This window comes from Ochotona princeps, chromosome 2 (assembly GCF_030435755.1).
Source record: "Ochotona princeps isolate mOchPri1 chromosome 2, mOchPri1.hap1, whole genome shotgun sequence".
NCBI classification, from domain to species: domain Eukaryota; kingdom Metazoa; phylum Chordata; class Mammalia; order Lagomorpha; family Ochotonidae; genus Ochotona; species Ochotona princeps.
In genome coordinates, this window is record NC_080833.1 from 17146790 (window position 1) to 17162077 (window position 15288).

The window sequence follows — 15288 nt, forward strand, 5'->3', positions numbered from 1 at the left end:
CAGAGAAGTTGGCACCCCTTGCACGTGTGGCCGACAGTACTGTTGACATAGGGCCCTGCCTGTGGCTAATGGAGAATTCCCCTGGAGATGGGGAGTCCCTGCTCAGTGCAACTGGAGATGGGCATTGCACTCTGCATGTTCTTTCTCCCATCAGTACTTGGGAAATGTCAGCTGTGCCATTCCCTTGCCCCTCTCGGCGCCCATGACCCGACAGTACTCAGCAGCCCGAGTTGGGCCAAGCCTCCCAAGGTCTCCAGCCTGGCACCCACTCCATGACCCATACCTTTGCCACTTCCCACAGCTCCTGGAGATCGTGCTCTTCTGCTTGCTGCTGTACTTCTACAAGGAGAAGAATGCCAACAACATCATTGTCATTCTCCTCTTGGTGGCCTTGCTCGGTAAGCAGGGGTTCACAGTAGAAGCTAGGAGTCAGAAGCTTCATCCAGGTCTCCTATGTGGGTGCATGGGGCCGACATATTTAGGCCATCCTCTGCTGCTATCCCAGGTGCATTATTAATGGAAGCTGGATCAGCAGAGACTCTAACTGGTGCCCCTATGGAATGTGACACGTGGTGGTTTTGCCTGTTACACCACAACCCTGGCCCCTTGAGTGGTTTGTTTTAAAAGCAACTCTGTCATGGCATAGCTCATGGAGCTTCCAGTGCACTTGTTCTGAGGTGCATGCTGAAGCAGACCTAACTGCACCCACAGGATTGTGCAGCCATCCTCAACGTAATGTCATTGTGGGACATTCTGTCACCCCAAAAGAACCCTTGCAGCTGTTGAAAGTCCCTCTCTGATCCCCTCCTTTCAGGCAGCCACTAGCCCACCTGTTGCCCCTGGGCATCTATTTGCATTTTGGATTCTGCTACTCTGTGGCCTTTGGCATCTGGCTTCCGCTTGTCCTGGTTGTAGCACGAATCAATCCTTCATTCCTTGGCAACTTGATTTGCAAAGTGGACTAAAGAAATCACAGCCCAGAAATGTCTTCTCCTTGTGAGTTAGGAAAGCCAGAAGGTTCTGAGGCAGCTGCCCAACCCCGGGCCACCCTCAAGGATTTCTGATGACAAGTGCTTGTCTGAAGTAGCCATGGACACGTGGAGGCTGTGGAATGGAGCCGCAGTGAGTGGTGGGCTGTTGGCAGAGCAGCTCAGCAGTAGCAGAGAGAAACAAGAAGACAGAGTAACTCCCGAGAGATGGGGTGCGGAATGGGGGAGGGATTTTAGAAAATTATTTTAAATTTATTTATTTGAGAAAGATAAATCTCCCACCCACTGGTTTACTCCCAAAACACCTGCATCAGCTGAGGTTGAACAGGCCTAAATTATCCAGGTCTCTCATGTGGGTGGCAGGTGCCTGAGTACTTAGGCACTCACCCGCTGCCCCGCAGGTGATGGAGTCAGGGACAGAGCCAGGACTTAAACCCAGGCTCTGCTGTGGGATACAGGCATCCCAGCAGCATGATGACTTCTAAGCCAATGCCCACCCCAGGCTGGCTTTGTTTGGATGGAGGGATAGGACAACTGCCAGAAGTCATGTCTGAACGTATCATTGAGTAAAGCTGGTAAGGACCTCTCTAGTGTTGTGAGCCTGACAGCCCACCGGGTGTCTTAGAAAAAAAAAAAATCAGAATCTATGGGTAGCTTCTTCCCTCCACGCTTTGAATGACACTTCTTGTCCATATTTGAGCATGATCATCCCATAGTCTCATAGGACTGCAAGTGTAAGATGTGCAAACCCACGTGTATGAAGAACATGTAGGGGGTGTGCATTCCAACATAGAGATGTATTTGTCACAGCACTGGTGGCTCAGCCTTAACCCATCATCACCACCGCCAACCCTGGGCAGTCTCCATCCTGCCGGCCTTTCTGGGATCACTGGCAAGGGCACTTAGTCACTCAGTGCCCACTGGGTCTCCTGCTGTGTTCCAGGCATAGTGCCAGGAGCAAGCTGCCTGTGCTCAGTGGGAACTGGCCACAGCTGTTGGTGTCCGCTCTCCTTCGTTCTGTGGTGTGGCAGCACAGGCCCTGAGCACCCATAGGAATCATACACAGACCTAGGGCAGCCGTGTCTTCTCCCTGTCATCGCACCCTTTGAGTTATTACTGATGGCCTTTGCGCGTCCTGAGTCTTCCACATTCCCATTCATCCTTTGCAGGCTCCATGACAGTGGTGACAGTCAAGGCTGTATCTGGAATGCTGGTCCTGTCCATCCAAGGGGACCTGCAGCTCGACTACCCCATCTTCTACGTCATGTTTGTGTGCATGGTGGCCACCGCCATCTACCAGGCTGCGTGAGTTGCTTGTGCTTCTCCCATTGGTTGTCGCCCACCCACGTGGGTCTCCTCCATGTAGAGGTGCCCCCACCCATGTTTGGTTTTGAAGATATAGGGAAGGGAAGGTAGAACATTCAGGTGACTGGGGGTGACCAGGGACCCTGGAGTGGCCATTCCTGCCTTGTCTGATGGGCGGGAGTCTGTGCCGCTCACCTGACACTGGAAGCCTGCAATGGCCATGATCTTATTCCCCAGGGCTTCAAATTTTGGAGATTGCAAGGTCTCTGGAGGCAGCCTACCCCAATTTCTGCAAGGCTGCTGCCCATCTCTGGGACTTCCAGAGGCAGCTTGCAGGCCCTGGGAAGGGAAGGAGTACGTACTTGGCTGAGGGTAGAAAATAAAAGTTGTCACCTTCTATCTTCATGGTACCTCCCCAAGGACAAGAACAAGGTGCTCACTTCCTTCCCAGAATGGAAGAATTAAGTAGAGAGCAGCAGGTCTGTGCACTGCTCCTGTCAGGGCCCTGCTGCCTGCAGAGGACCTGGGAAGGGGCATGTGCACCAGGAAGATTATTAGCACACAGGGCCATGGCCCAGAACTTGAGCCGATGCAGCCTGGGCAGCTTGGGCTGGGGTCATGCCCACCAGAAGGACAGGTGGTGTCCAGTGGATGCCAGCTTTTCTCCCAGTGCTGACAGAACCAACTCCTTTGATCCTCACAGCACACTCAAGGGGTAGATGATACAAGAAGTCTTCAGTGTGTGGAAAACATGTGCTCCCAAAAAATCATGCACGGCTTTCCAAAAATTGTGCACCCAAGTCAATTTGCCTTTCAGTTGCATTTTCTATGGACTCATTTGAAGTCCCCCCTTGTATCCTAAGCAAAGAGCCTAAGCACCTAGAAAGGAGCCTCTTCTCTGCCCCTATTCCATGCTCCACAACCCAGGTTCTTCATCTTCAGAGGGGAGCAGTAGCCCCTTCCCAGCATGTCCCGGAGTGATGTCAAGTACAAAGTAGCTGCTTCTGTGGCCTTGGCAGCGACTGCCATGATCATTGCTATTTTCAGTGTAGTGACAATCTCAGTCCTCACCAGGGAGCCCCCGCGGGTGCAAGCTCTGTGCTGAGACCCCAGGGGTTACAAAGATGCCTGCCTCCTTCACCCAGATGGCCAAACTCCCTCCCCCTGCCACGCAACAGTAGCCGCTGCGCCCGGGGCCCTCGTGGCCCCAGTGAGTGGAGTGGCAGCCCTGTGGCTGCAGACCACAGTTGAATACTGAGTACAATATAAGCAATGTACAAGAACTGGAAGATTGTGGAGACACCCAGAGCCTATTGCAGATTGAGGACATGGTTGATAATGGTGGGTCAGGGGAAAGAGAAATGACATTAATCTTATCCCTCTTGTTCTTGCATGCATTCAAGTGATCACATTGCTTTTCAATTAAGAAAAAAAATATTTCTAAAAAAACGCTGCAACATTAGGCAGGTGTATCTGAGATGAGGCATGTGGGAAACTCATAAAGGGGTCTTCCTAGTGGAGTGGAGCTGCAGGCGTGAAAACGGCCTTTCAGGTGACAGGGACCATGTGGTCACTCAGGGTGGGGATGGTCTTGGGTTGTGGGTTTGTGGGAAGGAGAGCGAAGCATGGACCCCAGCTGTAGGCTCCCCAGGACCCCCTGCCAGGATGGTATTTCATCACGCCAGGGAAGTGCTCCTTCACACATCAGCCTCCTGGCTCCAAAGGCGGCCTGCTGCTGTCACCTGTCTGCCATCTCCGCAGCCACTGACCGAGTGCTTTTGTGCTGAAGGTTTTTAAGTCAAGCCTCCCAGATGTACGACTCCTCTCTGATTGCCAGCGTGGGCTACATCCTGTCCACAACCGTGGCCATCACAGCAGGTAAGCCTGGATTTCTGGTGGCTGAGTTGCTGTCTCCTGCCCGAGCAACACCCCTGGGTGGGGGTGGGGGTGCTGTGCCTCTGCCAGGAGGCGGAGTCTACCTTCACGCCCAGTGCACCGTGGTCACCCGTGGGCCCTCGGAGAAAGTGCAGATGGAAGAGGCAGCCAGAGTCGGGTGTGCAGCTGGAAGCAGCTCACTGTGTTCCTGTGACTTCTGTTCCTGGCCACCGCAGGTGCCATCTTCTACCTGGACTTCATCGGGGAGGATGTGCTGCACATCTGCATGTTCGCGCTGGGGTGAGTCAGGCCAGCCGCTGCCCCGGACGGTGCGGGGCATGCCCGTCAGCTGCCGCTGCCCCTGCTACTGCCTCTGCCTTTAGGGTCAGGGTCAGGGCTTCTGCTGGCCCATGCAGCTTTGGCCTGGAGGTGTTTTGCTCCTCAGAGGGCCTGTCCGTGTCTTTTTTCTCCTGTGGCCTTGCTCTCCTTGTCATTTTCAAAATATCACTTTTGAATACACAAAAAAGACTCATCCTCGCCTCAGAACTCAGCCATACAGCTTCAAACCACCCAAGACCCTGTCATTTTGCAAGCACGAGTTGGTGGGCCAGAGGATATGGCCCCGCCCACCACCACCTGTTGGTAGTTCCTGAGTGTCCAGTGGGTGGGTGGGCGTGGGCAATATCAACCCAAAACCTCTAATGAGCATATTGCCAGGTGCAAGGTTCCATTGTTCATCGTTTGTCTTGAGAAAAGTACTCGAGTGGGGACACAGAAGCACACATGTGCAGTTCATGGAAAAGGCACGAACTTTCTTCAAGTGTGGCCTGCCCTATGACCCAGCAATCACACTTCTAGATTTTCACTCTAAAGAAACCCCACCAAAGTCATTTGTGTTGACAAAATGACTTAGGCATGCATACTAACATGAGCTTCATTCATCAGAGGCCCAAACTGAAAACAATCCAAGTGCCTATCACTGGCAGATTAGAGAGAAACACACAGGGCGGAATGTGGGCTGTGCAGGGCTGCTCGACCCTTCCCTATGCCCACTGCACCCACTCCTGGCTGCTCAGGGGCCCAGCTGGCTCATGGGGCTGGGCAGCAGGGAGCCTTCCTCGTGGCCTACGAGCCTTCATTGACCTTACCCTGGTCACGTGGGGTAGGAGGGTTCCTTTAACCAGCTCAAACCCCAGCCTGATTTTTCTTTGCTATCTCCCATGCCCAGGTGCCTTATTGCCTTCCTGGGTGTCTTCCTCATCACTCGAAACAGGAAGAAGGCCATTCCATTTGAGCCCTATATCTCCATGGATGCCATGCCAGGTAACGTGAGAGTCCCCTGTGCCCAGCTGGCCATCCTGTAGAATGCCTGCTGCTTCCTGCTGGAAAAGGGACACCCAGTACCAGGCGTGCTACAGGAGAGGCTGCTGTGCCAGCACGGTGTGTCCATCCTCACTGTCATTCTGTCGTTTTCCTTAATCATGTTGTGGAGGCAGTGGCCGAGGCACCTCGGTTGACTTGGAGCGCAGCTTGCTGGCCCTTGTGTCTCTTTTGGGATCTTTCAAAGAAAAGCCAGATTTGTGCTGGATGTCATCATGATCAGCAGCGCTAGGTTCCATGCCCGCTCATGGAAAAATCCATTCAGCTGGTTGCAGTGGAATGATCAGAGCAGGGAAGGAAAGTGGGATGAATGAAATTCAAACACCATCACCTCCCTCCCTCCCTCCCTCCCTCCCTTGATTCCACGGGGAAGTAGCTTGTTCTAGAAATCTTGTTTCCCAGGCAGCAAAGGAAGGATTCCTACTGAGAAACAGCATTGCTGAAGGGCTTGGCAATAACCTAAGCACTGCCAAGAGGGAGTGGCGGGGCTTATGGAGAAGTGGAGAGCGCCTGAAGGGATTAGAAAAAAGCTGAGGCATTGGACCAGCCCCTGGGAGATGGAACTCTCCACAATACAATCTCCCAGCCTCCATCAACATCCCCTGAGAGATACATGGATGGTAGGTACGGTGTGTCCTGTGGCAGGAGCAGGTGTGATACACCTGTTGGGCTGTAAGTGTGCTCTCAGGGTGGACCGAGGTGCTCCGATGTGCAGTGACCCCAGGGTGCAGTCAGCCTTCTGGATCATTTCCTCATGTCTTGTTTTTAAAGCTGTTGTCTATCATTCTTGCCATCGCCAGCCCACCTGCCTAAGGATACCAACTCCATGGCAGTCTCCTTGTGTGCCCCAGTGTGTTCTAACCCTGGGTTGGGGTCCTAAGATCCCTACCACCTCCCCAGAAGTTAAGTGCATGAGCTTTTAGTGCATGGACTTGTTAAACATCTAACCTGGCTGCTCAGATGCCTTTTTTGCTTACTTCCTTGTTTCTCGGCTGTGTTCCGGATAGATGAGGGCGCTGGATAGCAGAATTCCAGATAGGTGAGGTGTCAACTCTGTGTGTGCAAGTATGTGTATGTGTTTGTGGTTTATGAACTGTGTGTGTCTGTGTGTGTATGTATATACAAATATCTGTACAGAGATATACACATGCATCTATATATACAATATGTTTATGCTTTCCGGGAGACAATAGAAGGACACCTAAGGTTACCTTAGATATTAACCTTCTGGTTTGTGGGTGGGGCTCTTGGTGTACTCCTTGAACCCAGTGGGAAGTCAGATGCTGAAGCAAGGAAACCCAGGCCTGTGGCCATGGCTGTTGGGCCCCTTCTGCTTAACACATGTTTCGTGCTATGAGAGTATGGTCTTGAAGTTCAGAGGACTAGATTCAAATCCAGCTCTGCTGCCCACCTCCTGGGTGAGCCCCCCAGGCCTTTCAGCCTCAACAGGATTTCCTTCTTCCAGGGGACAGAATCTGATGAGGATACTTCAAAAAGATCATGCAAAATAGAATCAAAAGAGAAGTTTATTTTGGTGTAAAAAAAAAAACACATTGAAACCACATCATACTGGGCCTTCAAAACGTTTGTTGAAAATGATATTACGGGGAAAAAAACTGCACGGGTTTCAAAAATTTCTGCACCAAAATAAACTTGTCTTTGAACTTCCTGCTCCATGGTGGAACCATGGTGTCTGCAAAGGCCTCTTACACAGTGTCTGGGACATGGTAGTTGCCCAGTTTTAAATTTGGTCTCCACCCCTTTTGCTTTGAAAACCCTGGAAAGTTTCAGACACTTGTTTGACATGTGTTACCATTCAGGGCCTGCAGGTGCACACCCCTCTTAATGACCAAAATACTGGATTTGCCTTCTGAGCAACAGGATGCTTTTTTTTTTTTTTTTTTTTGACTGTAGGTCTGTGGAAGAATGGGGTAGGATAAGTGAGGTCCATGTCAATCTGCCTGCACAGACAGGGCTTGAGAATTTATGGAGTTAAGGGAATTGGGACAGACCTGGGTAGCACAAGGTGACAGAACATGACAAATGCAGGGGAAAGTTCCTGCAGCTGGTACCTTGACAGATCATGTGGTTACAGATGTCGTGTCTCAAAGGTGGCATCAGATTGTGTCGTTTAACATTGTAATGAACCGGCAGGTAACTCTGCAGCCAGTGTAAGCCCATCTGCACAGGCTCCAATTCCAGAGCTGCAGCTAGTTCTGCCCCATGGTCTCAGGATCTGGGAAAATAACTCAGGGGTTTTTGTTGCCAAAACAACTTTATAGGATTGCAAGTTACTATGTGACAGGTATATAAAGAACTATTACGGGCTGTTAGTGTGCTAGGCAGCCCCAGGAAGTTCGTGGGGTTCATGGTTTCCCATGCAGAACCAAATAGCTGGACCACTTCTAGGGTGACTTTTCAACCCACTCCTCCTCCCTGGCTGGCACACGGCACTTCCCTTCCATCTGCCTGGATTGGTGTCTCCCCATCAACAAGCCAGGGCACATCACAATTTGGAGAGACTGAGTAATTCACACAACTCAAAGACTTCTCAGTGAGGAAAACCCCCGTGACGTCCCAGTGCTGGCCTGGCCACCCACAGCAGGGCCTCAGTGCTCTGTGGCCCAACCCTGAATGTGCCATGGGAGCCTCACCTTCTCTGCGCTGTGGCAGGATCCAGGGCCCTTCCAGAACCACCTCCAGCACAGATGAACTATGAATGCTGCCCAAACCACAACAGAGGCCCGACCACCTGCCTGGCCTGGCTCATCTGAGAAACTGCTATTTCTTCAGCAGTCCTAGCTTGAGCTTCATTCCAGTCTTCTGTCCATCTAGAAAGAATTGGGAACTCCCCCAATTTTAGATTTATCCCAGCTCCCTAACTCCTCTCATCCTGAAGCAAAGTCTCACCTTCCATGGACCCTCCCCCAAATCATCTAACCTGAGCCTTTGTCCCATGGGTCTTTCCCCCACAGTACACATCTCCCTCATTGCTATGAGTCCATACATGTCACAGACTCTTTGGCTGGAGGTTATTGACAGTTGAAACGCTTACCCATACGCCGACTTTTTCTCATACAGTCTCTACCCACCCCACCAGTACAAACTGCAGACTCATAAACTGGGCCCTTCATCTGGCCATCAGCGATGTCTGGTACAGTATGGAGGCAAGGAGACATCGCAATCTTCCCAGGCCAGCTGCAGAATGGGTTAGAGAAGACAGCCCAGGCTCTGGTGTTAAAGGTTACTCAAGCCAGTTCCCTTTCCTCTCTGAGGGTCTGTTTTCTCATCCTGAAAATGAGGATAGTAGCTCATCCCTGTCATGGGACTGTTTGGGGATCAGGAGCAGGTGCACACAGCATTCTAGGTGAGTGGATGGGCTTTGGAGGACCCCCCCATCCCCCGTATCTGAATCCTGTGTTCATTTGCCAGCTGTAGGAGATCAGGCAAGTTAGTCAACCTCTTTGCAGGTCACCAGGAGAATCAGATGAACTAAAAGCACATGACTGTTTAGAGCCGTATCTTCCACCATCTAAATGTGCAGGGCCCATCCACCAGCAAGGATGCTGCCACTCTTACTATTTCAAGTGCTTTCCCAGGGCCAGGAAGCTTCTAGGAAGACATTTTGCATACAACACACTCCAATCCAGACTGGGGGCAGGTCAATTTGAAGAGCCTTAATTATCTGCCAGGAAACGAAGGTGGCTCAAAAGGAAGCAGGTCTCCTAAGCAGAGGGGTAGGAGAATAAGATTACAGCCATCAAGGTATCTGTCCTTAAATGTGAATGGAAATCAGACATCCATGTGCCCAAAAGTACTCAGCAAGTCATGTTTCCCCGTCTGTGGACCAGGGATGTTCCTGTTCAAGGTCACACTGTCCCCAGACACATTGGAATGTGTCTGCCTCCCGCAGGTGTCTGTGACATAAATGTCAGCTTCTTGCCTTAACAGGTCTGCTGTGTGTCTTGGACCTTGATTAGGATCCTCCGTGGGCATCTACCACGCTCACAGCACAGGGCTGAGTCCCCTCCCCCAGGGACCCCACCGACATTCCTGCTTCACGTTCGGTCAATTGATGGCTCCTCTCGACAGTGGCTGGGCCACGGGTCTGTTTCCTGAAGACTCATCCCGTGTTGCCTAGCAACTGTGATATTTCTAGTGTAGATTTACAGATGTCCTGTTCGACATCTAGCACATTCAGGAAATGGGGCACGCACAGGATTAGCCCCTGCACACTGGCGTTAGCCTGGGATGGGGTCGGGGCAAGCTAGAGCTTCTGCGGGTTACCTCAGCACATCATGATTTGGGGAAAATGGATTTCATTCCAGGTATGCAAAACATGCATGACAAGGGGATGGCAGTGCAGCCCGACCTCAAGGCGTCTTTTTCCTACGGAGCCCTGGAAAACAATGACACCATCTCTGAGATCTACGCACCTGCCACACTGCCAGTCATGCAAGAAGAACACGGCTCCAGGAACACCTCTGGGGTTCCCTACCGAGTTCTGGAACACAACAAGAAAGAATGAGCTCCTCCAGAACGTGGTTCACGTATCCCGGATTTGTGACCGCTTAGGCACAGTTAACAGTGGTCTGCCCCCGATTCTTGCTTTTCCAAATCTGCTTTTTTTTTTTTTTTTGACTGAGACAGTAATGGGCGGGCACAGTAGACACGGGGTATGTTGTCTTGGTTTTGCACATTTCCCATGGTGAGTTGTGGATGAAAGCAGCGTTCTCGGTGGGCAGTCTGATCGCATAGCCTCTGCCACCCTTCAGGACACTGAGGGTCCCCAGTCAAGGACCAAGGGTTGCCACCTGCTTAGAGCTAGCGTGAGACAGAGACTGCATTCTCATTGTGCAAACCCAGCGGAAGACTGGTGTGACTCACGTCTCCCAGCTTCCCCTGCCTGCCGTGCACGCCCGCTTTAGCCCATCCCACTCCTAGATCCTTGTGCGCAGTGGCATCCATGCCAACCCCAGCTGAAAGATTCCCCATCCATGCTCTGGCCAGGTATGCCTGCCTGCCAAGTGTCTGTTAGAGACGCACTTCATGTGTGTATAAAGGATCCACTTGGAAAACTGGCCTGGGTCTGGGCCCATGGTAACTTCATGGTGGCTGTTCCCCAAACCGCCCCCCTGCAAGGAACTAAGAAGAATGAAAAAGGGGGAGGAGAATAGGAGGGATAGGAGCAAGGGGCTGAGACGTAAACCACAAAAGAGGAAAGTCTCTGAATCTTCCAGAAGGCAAATGCATGGCATGTAAAAGGAGACAGAACTTCTCGCTGTTTAACGGGTTACTTTTTTTTTCCTGCCTCCCGCCACCCCGAACCCCAGGCAAGATCCAAATCAGGTGGGGCTCACTGTGGAGAGCTGCCTTCTCTCCTCTGTAGAGCCACCCACTGACACTGCTTCAGGTCACTGGGGTCCTCTGGCTCTACCTGCAGGTCTAGGAGAATTCAGCCTTCGCAAACCTGCCCTAGCCATGGCACAACAGAATTCCCTTAGACTGACAGCAGCCTGTCAAAGAAGACAAGGAGAGCTTTGACAACCTAGAGGAGGATGAAGATCCCTGGGAGTTCACTTAGAGGGCATTCTCCCACCCCTAGCTGCAGGGCTGCTGAGTAGAGGGCACTCAGAACTGACTCTGCAGTTGACCTTGATGTCTGGAGTCTGGAGACCATAGGCTGAGACCCTAGCTTCCCCCAACCTGTTCCCTGGCCTACTGCTCCCAAGCTGTAGCCTTGTCCCTCCCACAAAACACCTCTTCCATTGCACCTGCTGCTTCCCAAGGCAGCTCTCAACCCACAGTGTTCCCAGACCAGTGTTCAGAGATGGTATATCTGTGGGTCGTGCTTTCTGCTGACTCAGTCCCCTGCTTTTGAAGACTCCCATCTGTTGCTGCAATAACCCTGCTGTGTTATGTCTGAGAGACCCAAGAAGGCAACAGTTGACTTCATCCTCGGACTGTGTGTGAAGTATCCAGGGTGAAGCGTCAAGGGGAGACAGAAGAGATTGGAATGGAAGCTACATTTACTTTGGTGCAAAAATATTTCAACATTCCTGCATCTCCGGAAGCAGGGGTCTTCAAAAAGTTTATGAAATGTGTATAATGAAAAAAAAATAGGGCTGGATTTCAAATATTTTTTGGCACTTGAGGTTGGGTTCTGAACACAAAGGTGTATGGAAAATTGGAGACAGCAACTCACCTGTGACATGCGCAGAGCCTGGAGACAGGGATCATGATCCCAAAGCAGAGGGGCCTGCGTTTACAAAGGCCAGAGACTAGGAGCAGGGCTGGGCCAAGCAAGGGGGGCAGGTAAGACAGCGGGAGAGCGTTGCAGAGGGTGGAGGATGCCTGGCAGGGGCGTGGGAACCACTGATGGTTCCAGAAAAGGAGAATGGCAAGCTCAGCCATGCCTGGAAAGGAGCCAGAGGAAGAATAGGAAGAGTAATAAATCACCTTTCCAGGCCAAACTCTGAGCCTGTAGGTACAAAACAAAGAGGGAATTAAAAGCATGTTTGGCTGCCATTTTGATCTTCCGCAATTTAGAAGGGTTTTTCTCTAAGGCTAAGGATATGAAGAGAGTGGATACACTGAAGATGATCATGGAAGCCACTTCGAGGGTCACATCCAAATGATCCCTAAGCATTTGGGCCTAACTCTTGCTCGTAGCCTTCCTCCGTCCCCTTTTCTTCCTTTCTCTGAATGGGCCAACCAGCGTCCCTGAGTGGAATGGATGGAAGATACCAGAAGCTGCCCCGCCTTCCTGCCGGGAGGAACCGTGCTGTCCTGCAAGGCTGAGTCTTCAGAGGCTGGGCAGGAAGCTGCACATTGATTCCCTGAGTGAACACTGGACACTTGAGCCATGGGGAGAAGGGCAGATGTGGAGCCCTCATCTCTAAGACTCTAAGGCATGATGATGATGTCACCAGCCCTCTTGGACACTCTAAGTGACATTTAGGTAACTTGTTCCTTCCTAGCAGCTAGGACCCTAGGGCATGGTCCCCAGACTTGGGCATACACTTCTGTCATTTTCTGTTCTTCCCCTCCTCCCATCCCCAACTGTCTCCCTCTTCTAAAGGCTGGGGTTCTGGGTTTCCCAATTTAATGTTAGAGCAAGCTCTTCACAGCCTGGGTGTGGGTCTGACAATGACATCATGTGAAGCTTCAGGTTTTCAGGGTTTTGCAGCATGGACTAGCACTCTGGGTGGGAGAGGCAAGGCTGGCATTGACGTTGCTTTTCCAGGGCAGAGGGACCAGCTGGGACACCATGGGAACTCAGGTCGCTCATCAGAGCAGTGGATGGCCTCGTCCTGCAGTCTTGGGACTTCCAAATCGGATCCAATAGCCTGAGAAGCTGTGTAAATGAAGTCACTTTACATTGTATTCCATGTGGCTGCTTATATTTTGTCAACTTTGCGACCAATATGGCATGTCTTATTTTTCAGAACATGTGTGTGCTATGGTGCAAATAGCATTATGAAATAATATTTAATTTAAAAGAATCCATGCAGTATCTGATGAGTTTGAGTCTTGCATTCACTTATATTTTCCAGAGTTTTAGAGTTATCTAGAATCAGGTGGCCATAATGGGATACTCTGTGATGAAGGACACATTCAATGCCAGTGCTACCCAACCTGGTGGCCCCTGTCCAATGAGCTCTTAAGCACTTCCCAAATGACTCGTGCTACTCAGGAACCGATTTTGTAATTTCGCTTAAAATTTTTTGAAAGATTTATTTGTTTGAAAAATTAGAGAGAGCGAGCAAAAGACAGAAAAGACCTCCCATCCGCTGGTCCACACTGAGCCAGGCTGAAGCCAAGAGCTTGGGATCTGTCCCCATCTTCCATCTGGGTGGCAGGGGTCCAAATTCTTGGGCCACCCGCTGTTAAGCCATCCTCTCTCTAACTGCCATTCAAATAAATAAATGAATCTTTAATTTTTTTCCTATTTATATATTTTATCAGTTTTAAATTACCTGATTTTTCTTGTTCAAGCTTTTCTAAACATGCACATTTCTCTCTGGGGGCCTCCAATGTCCTAAGGCAGGCATGCATTGTGCTAAATACTTATTTGTAGGCATACACAGTCATGTATACACATACATCCTCACCCACTTATTCAGCAATTGTATAGGCTACATGGTAACTCTCCTGAGCACCCCATTTCTCCTTTCTGAGAATCCTGGGGTGAGTTTTCATCTTACCCCCATTTGCAGATGAAGACACTGGGGCAGAGCAGTAGAGCCCAGGCTGCTTGACTTCTAGCCTTCAATTCTCCCTCTGTCTGGCTGCTCGCCCTGGTGTAGTGGGAAGGGCTTGGAGGATGGGGGAGGGGAGGCTCTGCTATGCTCCAGGAACTCCACCTTTGGTTGGAAAGTAAGGGGAAGTTCAAGTTTAAGGGAGGATGCAAGCATGAAAACCGAGGCTCATGACTATCCATAAGGGACACATTTGCAATGGCTCCACCTGCTAATGGCTGACTGAACTGGGGACAACGACTGTACTGACCATAGGGCTGCAGGACCATCTGCCTTTCATGGGTCTTCAAGAAGTTTGTAGAATAATCGATTTGAAAGATGTGTATTGTCCATGAACTTTGTGAAGTACTCTCACACTTCATGAAACAGGACAACTCAGAAATAGGAGCTACTTCGTGTAGCTCCTCTTATTCTCTTTAAAAATTTTCTTATTTATTCAGTTATTGCTTAATAATTTTCATTTGATTCTACTTTTTGGTTTCTTGAAACAGTAAATTTTTAAAAGATTTATTTATTTTTATTTGAAAGGCAGATTTTACATAGAGGGAAGGTCTTCTATCTGCTGGTTCACTTCCCAAATGGCTACCCTGGCCAAGCCTGAGCTGCTCTGAAGCTGGGGATAAGGAGCCTCTTCAAGGTCTCCCAAGTGCCTGCAGGGTCCCAAGGACTTGAGCTATCTTTTGCTGCTGTCCCGGGCCACAGGCAGACAGCTGAATTGGAAGTAGAACAGCCAGAACACAACCCAGGACCCATATGGGATGCTGGCACTACAAGGCAGGGAATTAGGCCTCAGAAACAGTAAAACTTTAAAGAGAGTAACAAAACTTTACTAACTAGTTAATCTCATACTCATTACTTTTTTGTTATTTATTATATATTTGTTTTTAACTTTTTGGTTTTAAGAAACAGTGAAATTTTTTTTACGGGGCAATTAACTACTGATCCTTTTGTGGTTCGTCTCATTTATCTTCTGTGGCTTTCCCAAGTGCACTAGTAAGGAGCTGGCTTGGACAAAGAGCAGGCATAACTCAAACCAGCACTCACATGAGATGCTGATGCTGCAAGCGGAAGAACAACTTAACCTACTACGCCACAGTACCAGTCCCTACAACTGGTTCCAACAGGCTGCTCAGGAATAAAAGAGGTTCATGCATGCCACACCGGCTGGCATAACAGTCAAGTCTGAGGTCACCCCAGACAAGGCTTTTGGGGAGCTTCCCCAACTAGATCACTGGACACAAAGCACAATCTATACGGTCCAACCTTGGAGTACACATAGTGGCATAGGGCCTCCTCAGTTGCTGATGCCTGTGCACTGGACAGCACGCCTAGATGCACACAGGGAACATGACAGCCAGCTCATCTAGGCCGGCAGAAGACATCAAATGCCCCATCAGAGGATGGAAAGCAGAACAGTTTAGACAACTCTCCTGGCCAAACTTTGCACCAAATGTCTTGGGGTGTGGATACACTAAGAT

The 15288-nt window shown here is 50.3% G+C and overlaps 1 protein-coding gene across 3 annotated transcripts in view; it reads left to right on the plus strand.

Annotated features, from left to right (window-relative positions):
- NIPAL3 (NIPA like domain containing 3) overlaps positions 1–11532 on the plus strand; it is a 40815-nt gene extending 29283 nt beyond the window's left edge. For all 3 annotated transcript variants that reach the window (XM_058676918.1, XM_058676906.1, XM_058676909.1), the window contains 6 exons: positions 302–398; positions 2159–2294; positions 4084–4172; positions 4406–4469; positions 5398–5492; positions 9878–11532. In XM_058676918.1, coding sequence (XP_058532901.1) covers positions 302–398; positions 2159–2294; positions 4084–4172; positions 4406–4469; positions 5398–5492; positions 9878–10077 — 681 coding nt within the window. In that variant the 3' untranslated portion in view covers positions 10078–11532. The remainder of the gene's footprint in view (positions 1–301; positions 399–2158; positions 2295–4083; positions 4173–4405; positions 4470–5397; positions 5493–9877) is intronic.
- The last annotated feature ends 3756 nt before the right edge of the window (positions 11533–15288 follow it).